The sequence below is a fragment of the Calonectris borealis genome, chromosome 2 (genome assembly GCF_964195595.1).
Source record: "Calonectris borealis chromosome 2, bCalBor7.hap1.2, whole genome shotgun sequence".
Lineage (NCBI taxonomy): Eukaryota > Metazoa > Chordata > Aves > Procellariiformes > Procellariidae > Calonectris > Calonectris borealis.
The window spans coordinates 120,162,477-120,183,713 of NC_134313.1; the positions used below are offsets into that span (position 1 = coordinate 120,162,477).

At 37.9% G+C, this 21,237-nt stretch overlaps 1 protein-coding gene across 25 annotated transcripts in view; it reads left to right on the plus strand.

Moving 5' to 3' along the window:
• CLASP2 (cytoplasmic linker associated protein 2) overlaps positions 1 to 21,237 on the plus strand; it is a 153,004-nt gene that overhangs the window by 30,397 nt on the left and 101,370 nt on the right. For 24 of the 25 annotated variants that reach the window (XR_012672581.1, XM_075143120.1, XM_075143125.1 and 21 more), the window contains 2 exons: positions 256 to 353; positions 7,784 to 7,854. Coding sequence is in view for 24 of the 25 variants with exons in the window: in XM_075143120.1 (XP_074999221.1) it covers positions 256 to 353; positions 7,784 to 7,854 (169 nt within the window). In the remaining variant the exon portion in view is untranslated. Of the gene's footprint in view, positions 1 to 255; positions 354 to 7,783; positions 7,855 to 10,162; positions 12,813 to 21,237 lie in introns of those variants that run through there. The other variant, XM_075143144.1, reaches the window with a different exon arrangement.

Consider the following 21,237-nt stretch of genomic DNA (forward strand, 5'->3'; position numbering starts at 1 on the left):
AATCGCAGAAATTCCCTCTAGAGCTGTTATTTCTAGGATTTTTCATTTACCATCTGGAGATGCTCTAACTTGGAACAAATACCATCTTGAAATAACAGTTGTATTTCCTTTCCCTTCCATCCTCACTGTTTCAACTGTTTTGTGAAATGAGTTGGCATGCAGGTCGATAGAAACTGGAAGATTAGTGGGTTGTCAGCAAATACTGTTTTGGTTTCTGTAACCCTGAAATTAACAATTTATACTCTGTGTTCACAGGTGAGAGATGCTGCCATACTAGCCATTGTAGAGGTTTATAGACATGTGGGAGAGAAAGTACGAATAGATCTTACAAAGAGAGGAATTCCTCCTGGAAGGTGAGTTAGCTGTTTTGATTTTCTGATCCTGAGCTGTTCTGTGTTACTGTTCTTTATCAGAACTTTAAACTCACTAAAAACTTCGTTTTAAAATTATTACAATTTTTATTTTATCTTCAGTTTTGCTTCCATTGTGATGTTATTAGCGTACCTGACTTTCTTTTGCTGTTGTCTTTTCTGCTTGGAAGAGGCATACAGGTGTATGGAGCCTTATATTCACCAGTTAAAATCTCCTGACTTTAAGAGAAGCGGAGAGCTGGACAGTACTAAAAGAATGTTTCAATATTAAGAAAACATATACTGAGTGCAGTGGGGAAATAATTAGAAAATACTTGAATATATACATCTTGTTCTTTATTGTAGAGTTGCTGTTTAGCCTCAGTGTAGAAAAGTCTCAAATGAAGCACTTAAATCAATACTTTTCATGTATCGTACATGTGTGAGAGAGAACAAGTGTGTGCATATAGGTGTAACTGTGCAATGAAAGTATGGCAGAACAACGAGCTGCTACTTTCTTGAGGATAGTTATAATGGAAAAATTGTCCTCCCTTGCTTTTTGCTAATTAACATCAGACCAATCCTTTCCATGCTAGGTGTTTGCTTATGGCTACAGTTAGATGAGAGAGAGGTGCTTTTCAAAATAACTACTTCCCAATTCTGAATTTGCAATTCTGGGGTTCAGTGAGAAAGGACTATTCAAAAGGAGTGTTCACTGGTCTGTTATACATGCCATCGCAGGACACTGGATGTTTCTTGCAAAAGGTGCAAGGAAATTTTGAAAACGTGTCCTTCATCAGTCCCTCCTCTTTCTGAAAAGCAATTTCGATCTTGAAAGGCTGGTCTGTGTTGTGTGTAGATTAGTTTATATGAAATAAAAGCAGCCATTGGTTTGTTACTACCTTGGTAAGGATTTGTTTAATTAAGAAAGCTAGGCAGAGCTTGAAATTGTACTTAGTGGGAAAGACTGTTTACACAATAAAATCTTTCAAATTCCTTATTAAAACAATTTACACTTTTTAAAATGTGTTAACCCCTTATCAATTAACCTACCATTTTACTCTGAGTCTTCATCTCACTTCTTGATTTTGATAAAGCTGAATATATCTACTACATGGTGTCAGAGAGGATATCAGAACGGATACTGTGCCTCATCACACCCTTCTAAAAAACTATTAGCCCTAGTTTTTAATGATGATTTGTAGGGTATCAAAATATCATAGGAGAATGGTGTTGAATTTATTGTTTCACATTCCAGGCAGAGTTCAGCCTGTTCGGACAAAAGCTTACCCTGCCCATGGGAATGGGAAGCTGTACGCATTCTTTTCTGTTTAATGGCTGTCACAATTTTAGACTATTAAGAGATTATGGTTACCACAGAAGTTTAAGCCGTATTATTACTACAATTCCAAAAACTGAGTTTCATAGCAGATAATTAGAACACACCAGAGAAGATCCTTCTTGCATTAAGATAGGGTCTTGGACATCTTTTGGAACAGAGAATAAGAGCAAAAGAGTGCAGATAACAACAGCCTTTGTTTGTACCATGAATGTTGGGTCTGACCATAAGTTGAAGTTCAACACTCATCCTGTTCACATTTCCATGTGATACAAACGGAGTAAATCTTGGGATCCAAATAGGATTAAACACCATAGGAGCTTTGTATCCTCAGGGCAATCAACAGCTTCTAATTTAGTTGCAGTAGGTGCCAAATTGTTGTTTCTACTACCTGAACCAGTTGAATACAAAATTCCCCGTGATCTGAAAGCAAGCGTAGTTGTACCATTTGCATTTACATAAAAAAGCAAGGCTCTACTTGGTGCATGTTAAACAGGTTGTTGCCACTGAATCTCAGCAGTTTTGCACCTGACAGTCAAGACTAGTGTAAAATAACACGAGCTGAATCTCAGTGCTGTGTCCTCCGCAGTAGTTTTCAGGTTGGGATGAAGGGGGGAGTTATGATTTACTTGAGTTGAGCATGAGGCTGCTAGTCTCTGTTCCATCCATTGCTGACAGAAAGCAGAGTTCCTGTAGTCTCTTCTTACTCCTTCACACAAGTAACAAGGCGGTTGACAAAGCTCAGGAAAGACAGATTAGCTCTATGGTAGCTCAGACTGTTGTTCCTTCAGAGGCAGATCTAATTTAAGACGTTGCTTCCCCAGTGCCTGTCAGAAGTTTTCCCTTCACTTAGATGCATTAAAATTTTCATGTGGTTATGCAGGAGCTATGATCCATGGATACCTGTAGAGTATCATCTTACCATTGTTTTGAGGGGAATCTGTGTTCATGTTTGTGTGTCTGGGTAGGTTTTAAGGGTTTTAAGTATTATGGATAATCTGTGGTTCAGACACAGCTGCTTTCAGTTGTTAGGTTCAGCCTTAAAGAATTGCACTGCAGCTCCCTCACTGTATGATAGTGCATTAAAAATTGTGTGTAAACATAAATATTAGCAGGAAACCCCATTACTTCAGTATTTGGTGCACATGTGATTTAATAGAATGTAGGCTTCTTTACTTTACATAACAAATTACACATTAGAGACCTGTGTGTTGCCGCTTGAATGCACTCTGCCCTAAAGCACTGAAAATAAGAGCTTATATCTGCTGAAAAGGAGGCAGGAAAGTTAATCAAGCATTGTTTTGAGAAATTGTTCAACTTCTTTAAATATACAAATGGTATATACATGTTGTGTCTGTATAAAGCCAAATGTAGTTAGTAATTTTATAATAGTAGGCTTAAAAGGTTTTGTAAGGTTTGCCTCTATGGAAAATACTGGATTTTCTAGAGAAGGTTATTGGACCTGTTGGAGTCCAGGTAGTCAATAAAAGAAGATGGGATCTTACTTTTGTAATTCAACTCTACTACTACTGTATTTTTCTATTCTTTACGGAGATTAATTTGTGAGTTTGTAAATAAAATCAGTGAGTTCGTCTTTCTATTTATTATTTTTCAACTTAAAAATCTCAGAATAATATTGTGCTTTTTGCCTGAAGCACACTCCTTTTTTAGAAAAATCAGTATCAAGTCAGTGGTTGGAATTTTGCATGTTGTTTTCCCTTTTGTTAAAGTTGCTGCCAAAGAGGTCTGACAATCTTTGGTGTTGGGTCTGTAGGTATTAGTGTTAATTTGTGAATACTGAAAGTGGATGTTATATTTCTTGTTCCGTGAGCCAAGAATAGTGAACATGTTTTGTTCTATTTGGGCCAAATTGAATTTGTTACAGCATAGAATCCATGGCTGATCTTCCCTGAATGGAAATAGTTTATGTGGCTCTGGATAGCAGTTGCTTAGTCTGAGTGTTAAAAGCTTTTTAAAGATCTTTCAGGAAGTCATCTGACAACTTTTCGCGCTGTTACTTGAGAAACATAAATGTGTAAAACCAGTTATTTGTTTAGTTCTTATGTTTAGGGCCTCAACTTCATATACTGAAATGTTAAAGCATTTTGCAGTATGCATTTCTGAATACCGCATTTTATGTGGTATGCACATTCTACTTATCTGTCTAGCTCATGTTGTAGATGAGGTCCATCTGTGTGTCCAGATGTGGACGCATGTCTGCAAGATCCGTTTTTTTTTTTTTTGGAAGGGGAAAGTAAGTGGAAATAAGTGCAAGGTTTCATATGGGCCATTTCCTGCTTTAGACTAACTTTGAACATGAAGAACAGACTATTTACCACCCTTTCTTCTTCTGTATCCTCCTGCTGTTGACAGGGGAGTGGTGCTTTTTTGCGTCTTCATCACAAGGTCCAAACTTTTAGGTATCCTCCTCTCCCTGTCATGCAAACAGTTGAACTCCATCAAGCATGGTCATAAATAATGGCTTTTCAGTCTAGAGGTGTAGTGCGTGTTCTTTGCTAGCGTCTGCGTTTCCATGTGCGTGCATGTCAGTTCATGCTGTGTCTTAGAAGGGTACATATTCCTCTCATTGAACGTAATCACCATAATATGTTAATCCTTTGATAGAGACGTGTCACCTGCTGTAGGAGAGGGTTTAGCAGGTTGCCAGGAGCCCCCATTTAAAGTGCTATAACCTCATACATTCGTTCCTTCACTGAGAGCAACGATCATCCAGCCCGTGCAGAAGTGGCCTGCTGTCCTGAACATGTGGTTTTTGTCAATGGGGATTTTTCCTTCCATACGTGAAGTTGCAGAAGACCTGTCTGTGCCTTTTCGGAGAAAAAAGATAGTATTTCTATTCACCGGTGACATAATATTTCTATTGACTGATGACTTCACTGATTGATTATGCATGTCATATCCAGACTTGGGCTTGCAGGTTTGAGATAAAGGAGTAATAATGCTGCTCTTCTCAAAGAATGTTCCTCATTGCTGATGATGGTGAAACCAGTCTTCAGCCAGCCTTGTAAATTTCTTGGATTCCTCTTGGCCAGGCTCTCTTTTGGCAGGAGCTGAACTCCTGTCAAGATTCTTAAATTGATCGTGGTTGCAATAATTTTGGAGACCTTAGCCCATGCTGCCTTGCTGCCTGTGGCTGTGTGAAGAAATATGAGAAGATGGTAGCATGAAGAGCTGGGTGGGAGGAGAGGGAGGAAAAAACTTGAGAGTCATTGCAAAGTAGTAGTTACAGTTCCTGTAGCTGTGCTAAAGAGAGGGTTGGATCTACAGTAGTGCTTGACCATTTTGTCAGCTGTGTTTTACTGTTGTGGGTTTTTTTTGTAATTATGATAAAATACTATAGAGTGTGCTTCTGGTCATAAAGATATTCTTTGAAAGCTTTAGGGGTGGCAGTACTGTGTTGTTCTCCAGCCTGCACCACTGACTACATAGCATCTAGTGCTGACAAACACATTTTTTAGTGTTCATAGTAAGTACTTTACCAGATATTTTGCCCAGACTGACAGGCAACGTGTGTAGTATTATTATTATTATTATTATGTATTTATAAGGAAGTATTTCATTTTTCTTTTCTGTTTAAAACACTCAGGAAAGCATTTTTGAAAACTAAGTTCAGAAGAGCAGGAAATATATTTTTTTTTTTCTTTTGAATTCTCTAAAATATGTGTGCCAAATGCATAACATCAGCCTAACAGGATATGAAAATTAGAGAGAAATTTTAAAGGATATCTGTTCATCTCTCTAGTCTTCATGTTCAATTTCTCTCAGGATAACAGTTTCAGCCTTTCAGATGCAGTGTTAAGTCCTCCTCATTAACTAGGTAGTTTGTTAATGCATTGTTTAGCATGGAATCCAGCAGTGTTGAGGGGAACTTGCAGTCACTGGTAAACAGTAAAAATACTTCCTACAGTACATACAAAGCAAATGCATTAACTTCCTTTTATGAAAGCAAGATGGCATAGTGTATTACTATGTGTATTGATTCTTGTGTGAACTTTTCACTTTGAATGTTTGAAAACACATAGCATGTTAATGGGATTCCATGCGTCATTAGTAAATGCTAGTACCAAAAAGCATTTAATATAATAACTGTAGGTTTACTTTTTCAAGTCTAAATTAAAAAAAAAAAAACATTTCGGTATAAATTGCCTTTGTTTTACAAATTGACTTTTTCATTAGAAGACTGAGGTTTAATATTAAAGCACTGTAGCCTGACATTTATGAATTGGTGCCATTTCAGACTTTTTGCTGTGGCTGCAAAGGTTGTAAATGCAATGGTGGTGCAAAAAGGAGAGGGTAATAGGTTCCAGAGAGAAGACTGTACATTAGGGGAAGATGATGCAAACTGCTACGGAGCTACATATAGTTTTGAGATAAGTTGAGATGGTAGAATAACTGCTGGTTTGTGTTATGGGTTATTAACTTACACGATTAAGGGTTTTTTGGGGGTTTTTTTTAGATGCTTGCCTTTTTGTGGAATTCTCAGCTAAATCTGGGTAGTTCTTGTTGTGGTTCTGTTAAGTACAGGACAAATCTGCTCTCTAGCAGATTGCTTTGAAGTATTTGGAAAGTAAAAATAATGCATTGTGAGAGTCCTAAAACATTGGAAAGTGTGGGGAAAGGCTCAGGCTTTTTATACTATTGTCAGGCTGCGTTTCATGATTTTATCACATTCTTCATTATTAGATAAATGAGGTACCAGTGAATAAAAGGAGCATGCAGTGTGTCAGAGAAGGTAGACTCTGCACAGCGAGAGTGCACAGCCTCTCTACACGGATCATTGAGTAAAAGTGGTGTGCGCATGAGGAAATGTTGAAGTTAAATCTTTGTGTGTCCTTGACTTTGCTCCCTTAGGTATTGTGAGAATTTTCATACCCAAGCACTGTTCTTAACCATTTTTCTTGGTTTGTCTTAAAATAGTTTGGATTGTGAGTTGTAAACAGAACTTTTCAGTATTTGCTCTTTTAGCAAATTTTGAATTGGGTAATATAATCTCTAGTACTGGTAATGCAGCTGAACTGTACTGTTTGGAGAGTTGCAGAGTATCATGAGATTTGTAGTTCATAACTCTCTGCATTTAAGGTCAGGATTCAGTCCTGCTAGTCTTGTAGCTAAAACTTCACGTGCATGTTAGGTATTACCGTATTCTGAGTAGTCTAAAATGCAGAAAAGTCTTTGGAGAAATGTAAGAAAATGTTCTCAATTGTTTGCAGTTGAACAGTGTATTTTGTCAGTACAAACCCATTGCTAGCCTGTGGGTCACATTTTTTCTGTGAGATGCTTCCACTGCTTTTATTGAGTTTTCTGCAGAAGTGATGAGAAATGGCTGTTTAAGTGTTTTGACGGCTTTCTTGCTTGAATAGCATTTTCTGCCATGTGGGACTAGATTGCAAATCCAGAGTTTTTTGGGGTGGTGGTTTGTTTGTTTGTTTGTTTGTTTTGCTATTTACATGTAGCTAAGCACTTGCAGTGTGTTTTCTATTGTGAGGGTTTAAATTAGTGGTGTGTGTGCGTTGAACATCACTAAAGTGTTCAGTGTACCTTAAGTTTAGAAAAAAGTATTTCCTTTTTTTTTTTGCCGTGGAAGTGCTAACTACTACAAAGGTATTTTCATAACAAAACTGAGGAAATTTTGAGGAACAAAAATTTTGAGGAAAATTTGGTAATTGTCTCAGAACAAATGAAATAGTAATCCCTGTTTTTTTTCCCCAATTAACATTCCATAGTTCAAATTGCTGCCTTTTAGTGTTGTGTATAAATAGATAATATCACAGTCATCTGAACCCAATATATACTATTACTGAACCTGAACTTTAGAATTTTACTTATTTTTAATCATGTTAATAACGATGCTCAGTTTTGTTCTTTGCTAAGTTGACTTAGTTTTCTGTGCATTTGTGTGAAGATGCTCAACCAACTTAAGAGGAGTCCTTTGGGAATTGTTTCTAGATACTCTTAATCCCTTGTATGTTCTGTATTATTCATGTTATATGTGATAATAAACTGATTTATGTTTTTACCAGTAACCTAGGGGATTTCAGAGATGTAAAAATATTTTTGTTGTTGTTCTTTACAGGTTGCAAACAATCTTTGCAAAATTTGATGAAATAAGAAACTCTGGAAATATGATTTTAAGTAGCATCAGTGGTGAGTATGAAAGATCATGTGTTTATAATCAGCTTTAGATTAATACAAGATAAATATTTAAATGCTAGCATTATCAATGTGAGATGCATGACTAGAAACGTATGTAAGTACTAAGAAAATGAGACGTAGTGAAACAACCTTACAACTGTGTTACTGAAACTATTTTCAGACTGCGATTGGAAGAGGTGTTGAAACCGCATGGAAACAAGCAGTGAAATCTTTAACAAGTTACATGTGTGCTCAGTAGAGGATACAAGAATCCTGCAAAGTATTCGGGGGGGGGGGGGGGGGGGGATCAAATGAAGCTTTATCCTATCTTACAGTATATTTCTAAAAGAAAATGTTAATTGAGTGATGAATGTGTTTGATTTCTTCTCCGTTAAAAAGATGAATAATGATTATAATACTTGGAGTTTTAAATTACAGAAATAGGTGATGGCAGCATTCAAAGACACTTAAATGTTCACGTTAAGACTTTCTCTTTACTGTACTGACTTTGAGCTCTTTATTTTTGGTGTATTTCATGAAAAGAAAACGTGTTGTGCAGAGAATCCTTGTTGCTTCCTACTGCATTCTTGATATAGTATTTTATAGTATAAAAGAGTATAACTATAATTCTTTCTTACTTAAAACTATAATTTAAGAAAAGACTGTTGCATAACAGCACGAGAAGGGACGTGTTGTGGCAGAGGCTTTAATATAGTTGTTTTTGAAAGCTTCATTGTCTGTCTTCTGCAAGGAATCAATAGATCTTGTTTTTTAGAGGAGGGTTCTCTGATGTTCACTTTTCTTTCAAAGCAACTATGCTGACTGAAAAGGAGGCTCTGCTAGATCTAAAAAGTGTAACTATGCAAGAGTAGAAATATTTTGAGGAATGCATATATTTGTTAATGTGCTCAAATATACCTTTTCATTTTAAATATTCTCACCCTTCTCTTGTTAGTGTGAAAACCGAAGAGACCGTAGGTTCAAAGGAATGTGTTTTTACAACCTTTTCTTTGAGGTAGTAAGAGTTTCTATGCTGCATTCTGCTTTGAAATAAAACGTTGCTATCCTTGAACACTTAAAGAACACAAAAATAGATTTGTAAGGATTAGTATACAAAAAAAAACTGAAAGAAGACCATACTAATTTGGGGGAAAAATGTTTTAATAAATGTTACGTTAGATTGTAAATTTACTCATTGTGGAAGGGTAAACCATTACCTTTTGTATTTAAAGTTAATACTGCTGCATAGGTTTGAGAGGTTCAAAGATGCATTTTACATGTATTTTTTTCTGTTGGTAGTTCTCAGAATGGAGAAAGTTACATGAGGGAATATAAAGGCATTGAAATAGTTTAAATATATATGAAAATATATATACAACATTCTGGACTAGTTTACATAGCACTTCTGAGCTTTTTGTCTCTATTTTAAGAGAGTTTATTAGGTTTATTTTGCTTTAAGTTGTTTTCATCTCATCTGTAAAATGTAGATATTAATGCTGATCTACAGCAATATAAACCATTTATTTTGTCTTGTAGGTGGCAATTTCCATGCAAAAGTTACTATGGATCTGTTTTGGTACCATAGAGGCAGAATCCCTCTAATAAGTTGGTGTCAGTATTTTTGCTTGAACCTAGTTTATCTGTCGCATCCATCTTGACAATTTTTAAATGTTACTGAAAAGGTACTCTTCCACTGTTAGTGCTTTATTTTGGCTTTGTCCTTCATTATTCTCTGAAGGACAATTTGTATTTACTGCTTGCATGTGTAGATTGAAAGTTACTGTTAAATTCCTGTAGCCTTGTTACCAGCTTTTCTTTTAGGAGCTTTATCAAACATCTCTGGATAAAGGCCAAATTTTGACGTCTAAATACATTTCTTACAATGTTGAGGATTTTTTTAGTGCTTTGGATGTTTTGGGGTAGGGTTTGGGAAGGTGGGGAGGAATAGGGTTATGTTTCCAAAGTGGGGGGGAGGGGGCAAAAAACTATTCCACAGGCTTTAATATAATTAGATTGGCGCAGCTCTGAAGTGGACCTTTTTACTAGCAAAAGGAATGGCTTTTTGCCAGATTGAGTTACTTTCCCAAATAAGTTAACTGTACTGATGAGAGTTCTCTTCAGTGTGTGACGGATAGGGAAGGGCTTGCTAATACAACTGTGGAAGATGTCGGCTTCTTCACAGTCCTGAGTGACGCTGCTGTGGTAGTAAATCTTTGTTGTGTTGACCTAGTTTCAGAGAATCCAGAGATGTGACTTAGGATTCTTTTATCAAATAATACTAATCTCAGTTGTTCAGTCTCTTTATTCTGCATGTACTTGGGGGGGGGGGGAACAACCCCAAAAAAACAACTCAAAACTCGCAGCTTTAAACAATCTGAATACAAGAATGTTTTCCTTAGTATTTTAATAATCAAAACAAATACATATTTTAAAAAAATGTTTGTGCTAACATGATTAAAAACATGACAGGTTTTACAAACATTGTATTGGCTTGCTTAAGTATGTGAGAGATACATGGAGGAGAGGAAAAGATACTGTACCTGCAGTCTTATGCACACTAGTAGATTTAATACCTTGTTATCCCTGTGACTGTGTTAGAGTGGACCTAGCGTGAACAGTCCCTTTATTCTTGTGTTACCATCTTCCTTTATTGAATTTGATCCCTGATGAAACTGTAAAGAGGAGGAGGGCAACGAGTTACCGTTAGAGACTGGCAGATCCTCTTGGAGGGTGGACGAGGTGAAAAGCACATTGAAACAAGTATGGATGGAATAATTGGGGCAGGGTATGTAACAAGGAGTTTCAAAAGCCAGCAGATGAGAAGGCACAGTGTCTAACAAGGGGACTGGGCAAGAGTCTTAGTGCTTTTGCTTGATGAGGGCAACTTATAATAATATCACACTGCTAACTTGCCTCTCCAGCTGACCTTTGATTTTTTTTTTTTATTATTTTTCCCCCCTCTTTCCCCATCTTCCATAGCCCTCAGCAGGGGGTAGTAAAGACATCATTTCTTTAATGTGAATTATGTGAATGAATTAGCTGCTATGAAAACCTTGGGGTTTGTTTACATTCATAATGATGTCGCATATTAAGAGAACCATGTCAGGATATTTGCCTGTTAAGCAAAATCTTACGTGTGCCGTTAGTTTTGCCCTTTCACTCCACCAGAAATATATGTATCCCTGCAAACTGGAGAAGGTTCTTTAAAGCACCTCCCCATTTTTCAGCAAATGAATGTTCATTTCTATGGAAACAGAACTGGCAGCCAATCTCAAAGCTGCAAAAGCACTTGTTTCTGCTGCCTGAGATTTGTAAATACTGTTTTCTTTAAGAGAATTTTAAACAGACTCCTGTATCAGGTATTAGCGTAAATTTTGAGACAGGAAATTAAAAGAAAAGAAAGGAAAATGATAATATTGAGCTCTCTACTTTGCCTCATTCAGCAGACAGAATGATTTGAGCTGAATATAAATTGTATATCTCTATTCAGCTTGTGCAATTTTCCCATTTTAATGGTATGTCTCGTAGTGTTAGCTTTCTAAACATAAAATGTGACAGGTAGGATACAGTGGTGTTAGTATCACGATTGTGGGGGAGTGCGTTAAGGATGATAAAGATACAGTCGAGTGTTCTCCTAAAAAAAGAAAAAGGGAAAAATCCATAGCACAAATGTGTTTCTGTTTTTCCACATTACACTCTTGTTTTTAATTTTCCTTTGCTGTTTTCTTTTTGGAAATATAGTTACTATGGAGACAATGATGACATACTCTGACAGAGCTCACCAGTGTGGCACAGTATGAATGTATATAGTTTGGGAAATATGGAAGCTGGTGATAGGTGCCATGATTATGAGCTATGTGTACTACTGCTTGTTCGATGTGAATGGTCAGAAGGTAGCCACGTTATTTTACATTTCAGCTGTTATTCTTGCTGGTTTATAATTTTAAATAGGAAAATTTACTGACCAGTCAAGCGTAACGGTCAGCTTAAGCCCGTTTGGAAGTCAAGGGCTTCAGCAGGCTGATGCTTCCACTGGTTTTTAAGGAACTTGCATGAGTTTTGAAGTAGTACTACAGGGAACTGTGCCGCAGCTCCTGCACACGCGTGGCTTGCAAGCGCTGCGCAGCTCAGCCTGTGTTGCAGTTGTGTGTCCGCCTGCATCTTCAACTCTTCCTTAGGCAAGAGGAAGTAAATTGGAAGTACTGTTTTTTTTCTTTTCTTTTATCACTTCATGGGATTGCACTCTTTCTACCTTCAGTATGTCACTTAAACCGTTGATTTGGGAATAAACTGTAAACAGAAGTTGCAGGTTTGGGTAGGTTTTCATTACAATTTCCGTACCACTGCAGAATGCTCTCCAGCATCTGTTGCATGCACGCTTTAAAAGGCTGTTTTTCTTAAAGTTTTGAGGGGATTTCCAAAAGGTCTTGTCAAAGACTTTCTTCAACGAGATGTCTTCTGCTTCCTGTGTTTTGGTTTTTTTTTTTAATTTTATTTTATTTTTTTGGTTGATTTCTTTTTGTGGAATGCCTGTCCTAATAAAGGCAGCTGCGCAGAAAGCAGTAGGGCTCTTGCATTGTTTTCCGCGGGGGAAAACTTCACCTCACGGGTGAAATCTCACCTCGCGGGCGTTACGGGCGGGCCTGCGCTTCCCCGGCGGCGGGGGCCTGGGCGGCGGGGCGGCCGCTGCCCGGCGGCGGGGGCGGGCAGGAGGCGGGGGAGTGGGGGGGCCGCGGGGCACGTGACCTCCTCGGGGGGCGGGCGGGGGGAGGAGCGCAGTAAAAGTCCCCGGTGGGACGGGGCCGCGCGGAGGCGGCGGGGGGGGGGGGGGGGTGGCGAGGAGGGGGTTCCCGCGCGAGGCGGGACTGCTATTTTGAAGCGGGGCGGCGGCGGCTGTTGCGGCAGGGAGCCGGCACCCGCCGCGCCTGCCCTCCCGCGGCACCGCCGCGGCATGATGGCTGTGGGGGACGGTGAGTGCGCGCCTCTGGGGACCGGGGCGGGGTACGTGTGTGGGGGACTGTTCGCAGCCCTGTGGGGGCGGGGGGAGCGGTTCGCAGCCCTGTGGGGGCGGGGGGAGCGGTGCCGTGTCGCCGGCGGGGCGCGCAGGTCGGTCAGGGCGCTCGGTGGCGGGGGGGGGCCGTCGGGGCCGGGCGATGCCCTCCGGTGAGGGGGAAGGCGGGCCGCCGGCGCTGCCGGGCTCCGCTCCTTTTCTTCCGCCTCCCAAAGCAAGATTTGACTGTACTAAGTGTGTCAGGTCTTCCGCATGTCAGGTTGGCATCTCCTGCTGCAGCTGGCTGCCGCCGGAGTCCGTGGCTCCAGGGGGGTACCCGGGGCACTGAGCGTGGCAGCTCCAGTCTTTTTTTAGACTTTAACCATGCATGGATTTCTGGGGTGGTCCGTGATCTTAATTATTTACAACGCTGGCAGTTTCCACTCTGCGTTTTTATGTTGGCATTCTGTTTACCCCTCTTGTCTTAGCATTACTGGTGTTAGCCAGCTCTGTAAGATAAGACTGAATTTACTGTACCGCTTTGTAAACAAGCATATGTTAATATGGGCTGTTCCGTGAAGAAATTTATAGTGATTCAGTGTAGCCATAAAAGAAGTGCCTTGCTTCTAGGGGTAGGAATATATAAAGACATGGGATGTTACTACCTTTCCTTCACTGCACAGTGTATTGTTACACAAACCAATGTAAAGTAGGTCAATAAAGCAATACAGACTATATTGCTATGTTTTGATTAAAAACTGGACATAGGTTTTATCTTTATCACATCTCTTGGTTTTGCGTGACAGCCAGGTTCTTTGAGCTTAATAACTTGATGACTTTCTGTATATGCATTATTATTTTAAGAGAAACTTGAGAAGTGTTCATTTGACTTGCAGCAAGTTTAGAAATGTAGTAGGAGGGCTGTGCTTTTACAAATGGTTATATATATAGTTTTAAATAACATTAAGGAAGATGGTCTTATAAAGATCACGTACTTAGATTAAGGTGAATCTTTTATCTGAATTTGCCAAAACATCAGTAGTAAGAGTCCTGAGAAAGACCTTTTCTTAAGGCATCCTGAAATGTATGTTTTTCACTTAGTTCTTTGATACGTTAGAGGCTGAAAGAGATAATCAGTGTGACCAGAGCAGTGAAATTAAGGCTGGACTGTATAGTTTAAAAAAAAATTCGGGCAGTTCTCTGATGTTTGTATTTTTGTTTGTCATCGTCAAGATGCAACGGAAGTCATGATCTTTGTAGAATCGAACATGTAGTAAGCTCTTTCTTGAGATTTTTTTCTAGGAATGTTTGTCTTTGTCTTTGTTTCCTTCCTGTGAAGCAACACAGTTCTCCATGGTGTAAACATGCATTGTGGTAACTTGCTGATGAAGGATGCAAGCTGTAGCATGTTAAGAAATAACTCTATTCCCTAGGCAAAGCCATAGGATTTTTGTGGTTCTGTAATGGTCGAGGTTTATAAAGTGAGGGTGGTTGTGGAGCTCTCTTCTGTATAATTTAATTCGTCATTAACAAAGGCACTAAGAACAAAGTACTGTTCAGGCAGTCAGCTGACATTCTGTGTAGGAGCTTTGAGCAATAATGCCAGATACAATTAACAGTGTGTAGGATGATTATGTAGCTGTTGGTCTCTCTTACAACTACAGCTTACCACATTTACAAGGAATTCAGTCTTCTGACGTTGTGTTATGAAACTGCTAGGGAAAACAAAACCTTAGTTACTATTAAAACTTTTTGATCTTTTTTCTGAATTTAATGTAGGTTTTGCCATGGTCTTTTGTTTTGCAAATATCCTGTACATCCTCCTAATATAAGCAACATAGAAGAAACAATCTGTTTTAAGGTTAGTGGTTCTATAGACTTTGAGAAATGTCATTTCTTGACAAAATGTCACTTTGTTGTGGCCAGTATGTATGTTTAACTCATTATTTGTGAGACTATGCTGATTTTCTAGAAGGTGTTGTGCAGATACTTCAGAGAACAGATTTTTTTTTTTTAGTTTATTTTATTTGGTTTTCTCACTTAATCAGCCTAGTTATGTTACGAAATTGCACAGAGTATGTTTGGAAATGCTATATAGAGGTGGTAATTTCAACATTTTATCTTGAACGCAAGACACTGGCTTAGTGTAACCTTTTGGAATTTTTTTCAGTTTTCTTGAGCACAAACAGAAATGTAAATAAGATGTGGTGCTTAGCAGTTGAATCTTAATCTGATTTCTCAAGTAAAGATTAAAGGGAAGAGCCAGATTTTCTGTTTGCCCCCATGTTAACTGTCTCAAGCTCTCTGATCCTTTGTTGGAAGAATGTAGAGGGAAAGAAATAGTACTGTGTTTGTGGCCCAGCAAACAATTGGACTGTTACTTCTACTGTACTGAATGTGTGCCAGTGGGAAAGCATGCACTAGCTCGGTCTTAAAGGCATTTCATATACTTGTGTGAATCTCCATAGGTCTGTGTTTGTCCTGCAAGTTGTGTTCTGAGGCTGCTGAAGAAAACCAGTCAGGAACCGTTCCTCGCTCTGGATTTCTTGTTCCTTGGAGAGGATAATGCATTTCTGCCCTTATCTGTTGATAACCAGATTAGGGTGTCCAGGAGGTCGCTAAGAGAATTGCAATGCGGTACATCACGTTGTGCGTTCTCTGCAGGGTTTCTAATTCAGCGGCTTCCATCAGTGCTTTCTCGCCTTGTTGTCAGGCTGTGCTATGCTACTTTGTTATTTCATAGGTAAGGGACTATCTTGCTCCCAGTTGAACAAGGTAATTAGAATAAGGACAAAATTATCTGCCTAAAACTATGAAGGGCCATGAAGGGAAGATTAGACATAGGTTTTCTTAAGATGTACTAAACATATTGCAGTACCAGACATAAGGTATTTGAGGGCTATCTAAAAGCATATAATCAGCTTTGTAAGAAGACATATTTGGCGCACACATTTGTTGCACTAGTATATACTAAGTATGCGATTTTGAATCATATAATGAATGAGATACATCTACTTCTTTATTTATTAGTTGATTTTTATTTAAATGGCATACAGTGTAATGATGTTTCATGACTTCAAGCACTTGTCAGATTTCAGATGATAAAGCATATGTAACTGGTTTATGAGTAGGAATTATCCTCATCTTACTACATACGCATATCAATTTATGGGTTTTGTCTTCTTTCAAAATACTTCATTAATGTATGCATGGTCCTAGAGCACAAGAACAATTATCTTCTATTCCCTGATGTTCTTCTGAGTGGAAGGCTGTCTTCCTAAATCTTTAATCTGATTAGTAGTTTCTGTAAAATGTGGGTGCTGTACAGCTTTAATATTTTACTTTTGACTGAAAAAAAGATTGAACATATTAGAGGTACAGAGGCTGTAGTGATGTTTGAAACATTAGCTTGATTTAAGAAAATACATATATAATTGTAGTGCATATGCGTTTCTGATGTGTATTTCCGATTTTCCTTCCTCTGGTTGGGAGGGAGGAGGCTTTTTTAAACTAACAGAATCCTGTGAATGATGGTAATAAAGCAATTACTACAGTGGCCTAGAAATTGGGCAGGATGTAACTGTAGTGCTTTGTACCGTTCAGAGCTGTTTCCTGGAAAAAAAAAAGTTATAAATAGTAGCAGAAGTTTCTTCTGGGGAATAGAAATGCATCACTTCTTCCCTTTTCTGTTCTTCTTTGGGCCTATTTTTTTTAACACACTGACTGCGCCTGCACTGGCTCCTTTTCCTGTAATTGCTCCGCACCTCTCCTCTTCCGTTGTCAGCAGTCAGTGGGCACATTGGTTTGGGAAATGGCTTTACTCACTGTGCCTGAGAGAGGTAGGACAGATACCGTGAGTTGGAATTTGATTGCTGTTCTGAACCAAACCAGTGCAAAGCTTCTTTTCACGGTAAGGTCATATGCTACTCCCAGTGATTAACATAGATTCTGAGTAGTGTTTTGTTTATGAAGTGCATGTACCATTGCTACTAGCAGTAAAAGAACAGTGGGACAGTGAAACAACTGAGTGGGAGAGGGAGGGAATGTGTAAACAAGCCAAGGGCTATATGAAAAGACACAGTTTCTACTCAGAACGGATGAATAGAGCAAGGTTCAACACTGATGTGAATAAAAGAAATAATTCAAGGAAGTAGTATGCAAGTTGGAGCATTTCTTACTTAAAAAACAAAGCTGCAAACATACGACAAACACACAGTTACTTTCTCAAAACCAGCATGGATTCTAGAGTGATAACTGCACTTGATATTTTTTTTTTTGTATTCTAGAATAATAACTACAAGTAAGTTTTGTCTTCCTGTTTCTAAATGACATTTTTAAAGTGTCAAGGAATTTTTGGTGTTCAGCTCTGGGGAACTTGTGGGTGGTTGTTGTTGTTTTCATTAAATGTGAAATATCAGTCCACTGAAAAGATTTCCAGATATATTTAATCTGGCATTCAAAAGTGCTGGTTGCTTTTGAAGTCTGTTTCCATTTGTTTTTAACAAGAAGTTACATAAGAAAAAAAAATCCTTTGGTGTTTCAGTTGATATCCTTCTTCGTTTTGAAATATCTTTGATTATTCCAGACTATTGCTAATATTATGGGGTTTTTCTTTTTTTTTTTAAAAAAAGGTACATTTTGAAATAAGTGTTAGAATTGCCAACAGCCCAACTAGAAATTTGAAGTCTAGTAAGGATTTTCTTTGACAGATGTTGCAAGACTCTTTCGCATGACTAATTGGATATTTGCCTTGCAGGGTTAATTTTCATCTTTGTTATCTGTTAAATATGAGGAGTTTTTCCTTACTGTTATATGTTATTTTTAATAAAGTCTTGCTGTAGTAAATACTGATGAGCAAGTAAGCTATAATTGGATCATTTCAGGTGTCTGAAATGCCTTCAGAACTGAAGGTTCTGCTGAGGTATTTACCTGAATCAGAAATTCCACTCTGTATATTTTATTTATAAAAGTATCTTAGTTTTAAAGAATTTTGTTTTGGATTTCGTGCATTGTTTCTTTTCCCAACTCCTTCATCAAAATACTCTTTTGTAGCGACAGTAGGAAAGAGCAGTGCTTGTCTTGAAAGAGCCTTTTGAAAACCAGCTATGCCTGTAGATTCTTAGTAGAAGTAACTACAATTTAAAACTCAAAGGAGTTGCACAGCTATATGGAGTATAGGCAACAAGATTTTCATGGTTACTGGTATAACTTCGCATGTATTTAATTGATGTGAAAATTCTTCTCTTCAACTGAGAATCACTTAAAAGCCCTCAAAATTATGGATGGTTAGAGCCTAAGGGAAGGTGAGGAGAAGGGATGAAGATGTAGAGCAAAGCTCTTAACAGCCTGCAGAAGAAACTTACTTTCTTCAAATTAGATATTTTTGCTTTCATCAAATGTCAGGAGCTCCATGATGTTCCTTAGTCATCTAAACAATTAACATAGGTAGATTTGTATTTACCGAAATATCCTTTTATTGTTACGGATTGTTTTGTGTGTTGACCTGATAAAAGTCCTTTGCTCAATCAACTTATGCAATACGAGGTTTGCTATTGAACTTAAAGGTCAAGAGCATTTCTGTGTAGGTTGTTTTTGTCTAAAATCTCTTTGCAGTGTTGAGTTGATTTTTGCAAACTATTTAGAAACACTGAGGGAAGCAGGCAATGTGTATTATTTTGGGATTGGATGATGTTCTCACAAAAGAGGAGGAGAAATGGCAGCTGCTAACACTGCCTAGCTGTATACCAGACATATTGGCCATAATTCCTTAACCTCTCTGAGTATGTGAGGTAGGGAACAGGTTGGTCAGTGAGCTCAAAGACGGTTAACAGCCCCTTTTATTCTGTGCTGTGGTGTGCACGTTTTTGTGTTCAGAGATGAATATTATTTTCTAATTCCTAAAGTAAAAGTTTAAAGTAAACTTAGAAAAATAAATCTCTCTACATCTCACCTGCTGTGAGTTCGTATTAGAGTTACACTTTCTGCTTCTAGGACTTATGTTGTATTTGTGAATCTGCCTTGCTGTTTTACATTTTCAGCATACAAATTAAGTTTAACACACAGAAACTGGCCACGCTAAAAAGTAATGCGAGCGTTTGCTACTGAAATAATTTCTCTCATGATAGAAGTAAATCTGTCACTGTCAGTGTCTAATAGTAAATCACAATTTAAGCTCACTCTTTGTAAACCTTCTTATTGATATTATATGATATATATCACATGGCCCTTCGCTATTACATGTACAGGTGATATATGTTAAAGGTGAATGAATATGGTCCTTAAGTCTGCCTCTCTTACCTTTGCTGTGATGTAACTGATAGTTTGAAAAATCAAATCATTAAACTCTTCTAAGTGTTCCTGTGTGAATGAATTAAGTATTGGAAATGCCACAAATGGTTTCTTCCTCAATGGATGTCAGTTGTTTGATTGACTTAGCTACACGTACTAAAATGATGGTCCTTTTTTCTCGCGTTTCTGAACGCAAATACATCGATAATGCTAGTCATGTTATTGTAATTTATGGATAGTGGATTCTAAATATAATGTGTTTTCATATTAAATATATTGGTTTTAAAATAGGTCATTAGATTCACTGAAGAAAATACTGCTGCTATCGAGAGTAGATACTTGATGCACAAGCAAAGGAAATTTGTGAAGAAAGGAATAAAATGACTTCTGGGACCTAGGTAATGAAGACAGTTAGTAATGAAACCACGCTGAGCAAAGACTAGCTGTTGAGTTACAGAGTATTTTAAAGGTAAATAGCGGCGTTTATACTTCAAGAATATATTGGAAGTGGTGGCTTTTTTAGAGGGCAACTTAAGCAACATAGTGAAGTGTTAGGCCAAAAATGAGGTGTGAATTCAGACAGGCTACAACACAATAAAACATAACCTCTGATACAAAGGATGAGTCTCTTTTGTGGCTTACAGATTTATTAGGTATCAAGTAAAAATTCTCTTCAAGCCTTTCATTTCTTTTTTGGTTTTAAGAACTACCTAATTTCATTTTAATCACTGTCTGGATAGGGAGACTTTCTACGGGTGTACTCAGTAATTTACCAGAGGTCTTGATTGCTTCAGAAGTTACTGCCCTTCTCTACTTCTAACATTTCATAGGAGAGTAAAACACCTGTGCTGAGATAGACATATTTTACTTCATGCTAAAAAGGAGGAGTATTCCCATCAGTTTCTGTGTTACAGCTACTGAGTCAACCTATAATGCGTTAAAATTGTTAGAAATTATCAGTCTTTAATTTCCTCTGCAAATCACGTCTGTGTCCTTTCTACACTTTTTTCCTTCCCCCTGCCCAAAAGACAACATGACTTGTTAACATTTCAGCACTGGGCATAGTGCAGTGTGGCCTAAAGCAATAACATAGTACAAATGTTGAAGACCAATAACAGTAAGTACGTACTTTTTAAAAATCTTGCTATTTGATCATGAATCCTATTTTAGATATTACCTTGTCATGAATTCCAGAGACCCTGGCTATCTTTCTCTTCCCCCTTTACTGATAAAATTGTGCTTTGGTTACTAAAAGGTTATAGACTATTAGGTGTTGATTCACGAGGTTGTGGAACATGCCTGAGGAAAGCTGTAAATAAAGTGAAATTGATGATTTCTAAAGTACAGTAATATTGAGTGCATCTCCAGTTTTCAGTAAGTTGCTCTGAGTAGCATTTGGGAAATGTATAACAGGAAAGCCCAATTTTAAGAATTTCAACCTGACTAAAGGCTATATTTTTTTTTTAAAACAAATGTAATTGGAAATAATTTTATAGAGGCTACAATGGTAAAAAATATAGCAAGATTTGTGGAAACTGTTTTCAACTCTAGTAGGAAAAAATGAGAAAATAACTTTTACTTAGGTTTAAAGGAGATATTCCAGAACTAGAAATTGAGATGAAGCTTTGCTTGGGAGGGAGATTAGCTCAGTTAACTTATTCTGTCTTGTTGCGGCTTTGTTTGAAACCTGTATTTAAATTGTGTCTTTGAGCCAGGTGAACTGTAAGACTTCTCGGGTCAGGAAAATACTACTGGCATATGTTGTATTTTTTTCTGAATTAAATCTTTTCTGAACATACTCCTTCATGAAAGTATTGAGGGAAATGGATAAATTATTATCATTAGAATAGGCCTGTAAGAAATGTGAATAATTATTGTGGGAAGTGCCATTGCCACTCCTAAATATTTCTTTTCTAAATGTCTCTATCAGGTCTAGTCTACTTTTTCTGTTTTTTCCTTCTTCTCTTTTGCCCAATTCATTTAGATTTCTGTTTAAAAAAACCCAATAAACCAAACAAAAAAAAACACATCTGGCTTGAGCCTCTTTCAGTGTGCTGTAGCTGTTTGATGGAATGTAGGAGAGCTGCACTCGGCTCGTGTTGAAAAGTTAGGGAAAC